We start from the raw sequence: 6,115 nt of genomic DNA, 5'->3' as shown, positions 1-6,115 counted from the left end.
TGTTGTTCAGCATCTTAGCTGTGGAGGGCAGTGTCACTGGCCCTCATATGTGGGATCCGAACTGGGGCCCTCTGGCGTCGCAAGCCAGTTCTTAACCATTGCGCCACTCGGCCGGCCCCTGATCCATTCTTTTGATAGACTCCTGGACTGTGTCTAGTTTTTTTGTCTATTATGAATAAAGATGCTAGCAATATCTGTTTGCAGGGCTTTTTGTAGACAATGTGTTTTCACTTCTCTTGGAAATATTACCAAGACTGGAACTTCGGGATCATAAGATAGATGTATATCTAACTTGAATGAAACTGCTAAACAGTTTTCTAAAGAGGTTGCTCCATTTTATCCTTCTACTAGCCATGTATGAATGTTCTGGTTGCGCCACAACCTTGCCTACATTTGGAATTTTTAGTCTTTTTCATTTTGACCTCTTCAGTGGGTGGTCAGTGATATCTCATTGTGGACTTTAATAATTTTGAAAAATTCTCTAGTTCTTTTCATAAATTGGGAGTGCAATGCTGTTTAAAAATGGTGGTGAAGGAACCTCACCAGCAGAGGCAGGAGCTGCTGTTGGGCAGTGACCCCGACAGTGTTAACTGGCCTGTGATGAAGCTGTCATGGTTCAGCAGGACCACATTCAGGAGCAGATTGCTGTGCAGAACCCTCTGGTCTCAGAGCTGCTGGAGCTCGTAAGTCCTGTATAGGGAGTATGCTGAGGATGATGTCCACCAACAGAAGGTCGAGGACCTCCACACAAAGTACTTACACATCTGCAACCAGTCCTGATAGGAACTGCTGCTCTTGAGCTTTTGGATTCTCCCACTTGGAGTTGCTGCTGGATGTCAGCAAGGAATTGCAGCATTTTAAGGTTGTGTCTGCCAATTGTCAAGAGGACCTGGTGTCCCAGGGCTTCATTCGTTCACAGCTGAGGATTTCTGCAGTACTTTTACAGACCGGATTGAGCAGGTGGAGAAGCAGACCTCAGTAGCCGACCTGCTGGCCTCTATCAACGACCAGGGGACCTTGAACTACCTGGTGGTCTACCTGCGACTGCTCACCTTAGGCTACCTACATCATGAGAGCAGTTCTTCAAATACCTCCATCAAGGGTGGGCAAACTGGCAAGGAGTTCTGCGAGCAGGAAGTGGAGACCATGTACAAGTAGAGTAACCACATCCGTATCATCACGTTGGCCCAGGCCCTCACAGTGAGGATAGCAACACAAACCACATCTTTCTCGAAGGCTCCAAACCTAAGGTCTACTTTTTCTACTGGCCTGGACCATATGATTTTTTTTGCAAATAAGGCTGGCCCCAGCCTGCCACTTCCCTGCCTGCCCTCTCTTCTGCCAAGCACCAGATATGTACAAAAGGTGTTTTGTTGTCTGTGGTTATAAGGTCATATTTCTTGACTCCCACGCCCTCCTTTTCCTGGCATGGATACAACCTTCAATGGATGCTGATGAAAATGGTTTTAAATTAAAAAGAAATTGGAGGGCCGGCCGAGTGGCTCGTTGCTTAAGAGTTGGCTTGGGAGCACAAGCTCTGAGCAGCAGGACCGCTGATTCAGATCCCACACGGGCCAGTGACGCTGCGCCCTCTACAGCCTAGATGGTGAACAACAGCTTGATATGGAGCTGGGCTGCCATGAGTCGCCGGCGACGGCGTAGGCTGCAGCCCCTGCTGCAGTGGGTTGCCATAAGCTACCATGTGTAGCCAGCANGCATCTTAGCTGTGGAGGGCAGTGTCACTGGCCCTCATATGTGGGATCTGAACTGGTGCCCTCTGGCGTCCCAAGCCAGTTCTTAACCATTGCACCACTCGGCCGGCCCGGTATGTGCATTATTAAGTGATTGAACCTATTGATAGTTGGATTTATGGCCTAATGTGTCCAAACTGAAAGAGGTTGGGAAAAACTTTTTGGTACCAAGTGGCACAATGCTTTTTTATGGTTGGTTTGTTTAGTGTAGATCAAGGGTCAGCAAATATTTTCTGTAAAGGACCAGATAGTAGATATTTTGGACTCTGTGGGCTATATGGTGTCTGTCAAAATGACTTAACTCTGTTATCACAGTGAAAAAGCAGCCCTAGGCAATAAGTAAGTGAATGAGCATGGCTGTGTTCTAATAAGACTTTATTTGTAAAAACAGACAATGGTCAGATTTAGCCCACAGACCATAGTTGGTCAACATCTGGCATAATGAATGATATGTTATTTGAAATTGCTAAATAAAACAGTAAATTATTTCTGTGACTCATATAGTAATTATAATAGCACTGGATATAAATAAATTTTCTTTAGTAGTAGTAGTAGTAATAATAATAATAATAATAATAATAAGTTTCCCATTAAGTCTTGCCAAGCTAAGGAGACAAGGATTAATGTTTAAGATTCATAAGGGGGAGAGAGTTCCAGTAAACAGCCAAGGCTCACAGTTGAAAGCAGCAAAGGGTTGTACCCTAAGAGGAGATGAGTGAGAATTAGATAGAACCCTCCTCAAACTGAAGCCTGTCCTTCACTGATCTTAGTTCCTGATCAGATTAAGGTGGTCAGTACCCATTTTAAATACCTAGCAGAGGAAAGGATGAGCCCACTCTGAAAGAAGATATATGTATAAAAACTGTTCAGTTTCTTCTGTCATTCTATACAAAATTAATAAGCACATTAAAAGTCAGAATCATATAACTAAATATGAAGAGAAAAATAACCCAGACAATATAAACATACCTACAGGTCATCTAGATATTGGAGTGAATAGAAAATGACTTTAAAATAATGATTAATATGTTCACAAAAGTAGAAAAAATTAAGTTTCATTAGAATTAGAATCTATAAAAGGGAATTAAATTGAAATTCTAAAAATTAAAAATATACTAATTGATTTTCAGATCTTCAATAAATGTGTTTAACAGCAGATGAGACATAGCAGAGGACACGGTTAGTAAACTGTTAGATAGTTTCATGAAAAGTCTTGAAATGAAATGATCAAGTGGAGAAAGAATAGAAAATTCATAAAAGAGACATAGAACCTAGTTTAAAAGTTTAACATGGGAGTTTCAAAAAGATTATAATAGGGCAAAAGCATAACATGTGAAGAGATAATGGCCAATGGCCAAGGATTTTCTAAAACTGGTGAAAGATGCCAACCCACAGATTTAAGAAATTATGTTAACCCTAAGCAGGATAAATTTTGAGGAAAATCATTCATTTAAGACAGCTGAAAACTTTGGATGAAGATAAAATCTTAAAAGTGATCAGAGAAAAAGACACCTTCAATGAAGGAACAATAAGACTCATGACTGACTGTTAAGGATGAAATATCATGTACCTTAAAAATAAATAGAAAAGAGAGACAAACTCCTATTGTTGTTGTATGAGGCCAGCATAACCTTGAAACTAAACCTTTGAAAAACAATGCAAGAAAAAAAAAGCGAATTAGTCTCTCATGAATATAAATGCAAAATTTATATGTAATATCAGTAAATTGAATTCAGCAATACATAAAAAGGATAATACGTAAAACTATGTGGATTTAGTTCAAGAATACAAGGATGGTTTATCACTTGAAAATTAATGCATTATCTGATGAAAGGAGAAAAATCATTATAATTTCTATTGATATAAAATTCAGCACCAAACTCATGATAATTACTAGTAATAGAAGAGAGCTTCGTAATTCTGAAGTATTAGAGTATCTAAAAAAAAACAATCCAACTATAAATTCATACCTACTACAAGTTACTGAAATCTTTTCTCTGAGATCAGAACAAAATAAAGGTGCTTAACTGTTACTATTTCTATTGAACATTATACTGAAAGCCCTAGTCAATGAAATAAGGAGAAAAAAGTAGAAAGGATTGGGAAGGAAGAAATAAGAATTATCCATAGATGACATAATTAAGTACCTATGTACATAGGTCTCCAAACGAGTATACAGACAAGTTATTAGAATTAAGCAAATTTAGGAGAACCTTTGGATATATGTGCAATATACAAAAATCAACTGCATTTCTATATACTAACAAATAGTAAATGTTATTTATTGGAAGATACCATAGGCAATAGCACCAAAAAACATTAGCCTCCCAGGAATAAATCTAAAGAAAGATGTGTAAAACATATATACCAAAAAGCACAAAATATTATTAAAAGAAATTAAGACCTAAATAAACTGAAGGCTGGGTTATGTTCATGAATGGAAGACTCAATATTATACTGTCATTTTTTTCCCAAATTAATATATATATATTTAGTCCAATCCCAATAATTCATTACACTGCATACTTAATGATTTGTATTCTTTTCTGTACATACATTATTATAGTTCAATAAAAATTTCAATTAAAAGACATTCCCCATTAAAACGTATGCTTGTAAGATGTTAGGATACTTGCAAATTTTTCATAGAATGAAGTAAAGTTACATACTATTAATGTTTTAGGGCAGCGGTTCTCAACCTTTGTAATGCCGCGACCCCTTAATACAGTTCCTCATGTTGTGGTGACCCCCAACCATAAAATTATTTTCTTTGCTACTCTGTAACTGTAATTTTGCTACTGTTATGAATCGTAATATAAATATCGTTTTGTTTTCCGATGGTCTTAGGCGACCCCTGTGAAAGGGTCGTTTGACCCCCAAAGGGGTTGCAACCCACAGATTGAGAACCGCTGTTTTAGGGACAAATGGTGGTTTTTACCTGTGATCTTTTCATCATGAATGCTACCTCTGTTTTGTTACATTGCTTCGTTATGCAGACTAGATAAGATAGTAAATTACTTGGGAAACCTTTGGTATGAAATCAGCTTAATGATTATATTGAAATATCTAACATTTTTTCTACTTTAGTTAAATGAAGTAAGTAAAGAAAACAGGAAGATGGAGATTCAGGCTAAAAGAGTTCAAGCTCGTTTAGATAATTTGCAGGTAAGTTGCCTGCTCTCCTCTTTTGACACAAGTGAATTTTAAAATGATTGCCTTTAGATTTTTCCCACTTTTAATGTAATTGTTTTTTAATTCATGAATATATACTGTTGCAGAGGAAGCATGAGTTTATGACAATACAGAAATTGAAAGGAAATTCCCATGTTGCTCACGAAATGAAAAGTTTAAAACAAGAAAAAGTACCAGTTTCAAAAACTTATAAGGTATGATATTATTGGATATTTCTCTGTTGGGAAGAGAGGAAATTTTCTTTTTGTCCTTTAATCTTTTTATTTCATTTAGCAAACATTCTTTTTGGTAAGAAAGGACTCACCATAATAATTCTTTTGCAGAGAAATAGCTCTGTAATATTTCAAATATGCTTTTATTTGCAAAAACAAAATATTTCAGCAGAGTTTCAGGCACAGTAACACAAACACAGGAAGTTAAGCTTAATAACAGCTTTATTATTCATTGTGTTTTGAGATTCCACAGGCATTTATTGTTACTTTTCTATCAGAACTGCAATCCATCCCTTGAATGGGCTCCATTTATTATTTTTTCCTAAGAATTTTTTTATTTCAAGGTATAAATTACATACAGTAACATAATGCACAGATCCTTAAGTATGCAGTTTGATCAGTTTTGATAAATGCCTATGCTCATGTAACCTACAGCTAAATATAGAACATTTCCATTACCCTAGCAAGTTTCCCTTGTCCCTTCCCATTTATTCCCTGTAAGAAGTAGTTGTTGATCTGATATCTATTACCATAAACTAATTTTACCTATTTTACAACTTCAGTCAATCGATTTATATAGTATGCACTCATTTGTGTAAGGCTTATTTTGCTCATAATGTTGAGTGTATCAGTAGTTTGTTCCTCTGTATTGCTCATTGTATTCCATTGTGTGAATGTATCAAACAGTTTGTTGATCCATTCTTTTTTTTAAAGATTTTTATTGGGGAGTTGGGGGGATGGGAACAGCGCTGGGGAATTGGGGAAGGGGAACAGACAAGTTGCTGTCGTTTTCGTCTTCAGTCTAGTTGTGGAGGACATCGCTTCACTGGCCCAAGTTGGCACCATCATTGCGCTCTTCCTGGGCGAGGCAGATCAGTCGCTGGCTTCTGGATGGCCGCTCACTGTGGCTTGAGGGCCGCTCTCGCTGGCTGCTGGCTACACACAGTAGCCCATGGCAAC

General features: G+C 37.6%; 1 protein-coding gene and 1 pseudogene across 9 annotated transcripts in view; both read left to right on the top strand.

Annotated features, from left to right (window-relative positions):
- Positions 1 to 6,115, top strand: part of CCDC138 (coiled-coil domain containing 138) — a 98,410-nt gene that overhangs the window by 26,984 nt on the left and 65,311 nt on the right. For 7 of the 9 annotated variants that reach the window (XM_019663808.1, XM_019663809.1, XM_019663812.1 and 4 more), the window contains 2 exons: positions 4,839 to 4,916; positions 5,030 to 5,137. The exons of 1 other annotated variant lie outside the window; for it this stretch is intronic. In XM_019663808.1, the coding sequence (XP_019519353.1) occupies positions 4,839 to 4,916; positions 5,030 to 5,137 (186 nt within the window). Of the gene's footprint in view, positions 1 to 1,804; positions 1,826 to 4,838; positions 4,917 to 5,029; positions 5,138 to 6,115 lie in introns of those variants that run through there. One more of the 9 variants, XM_019663815.1, reaches the window with a different exon arrangement.
- On the top strand, positions 523 to 1,360 carry LOC109394043 (ubiquitin thioesterase OTUB1 pseudogene; annotated as a pseudogene).

Source organism: Hipposideros armiger, unplaced genomic scaffold (assembly GCF_001890085.2).
Source record: "Hipposideros armiger isolate ML-2016 unplaced genomic scaffold, ASM189008v1 scaffold_406, whole genome shotgun sequence".
Taxonomy (NCBI): domain Eukaryota; kingdom Metazoa; phylum Chordata; class Mammalia; order Chiroptera; family Hipposideridae; genus Hipposideros; species Hipposideros armiger.
The sequence above is the reverse complement of the archived record's forward strand: the minus strand, read 5'-3'. Positions and strand labels throughout refer to the sequence as shown.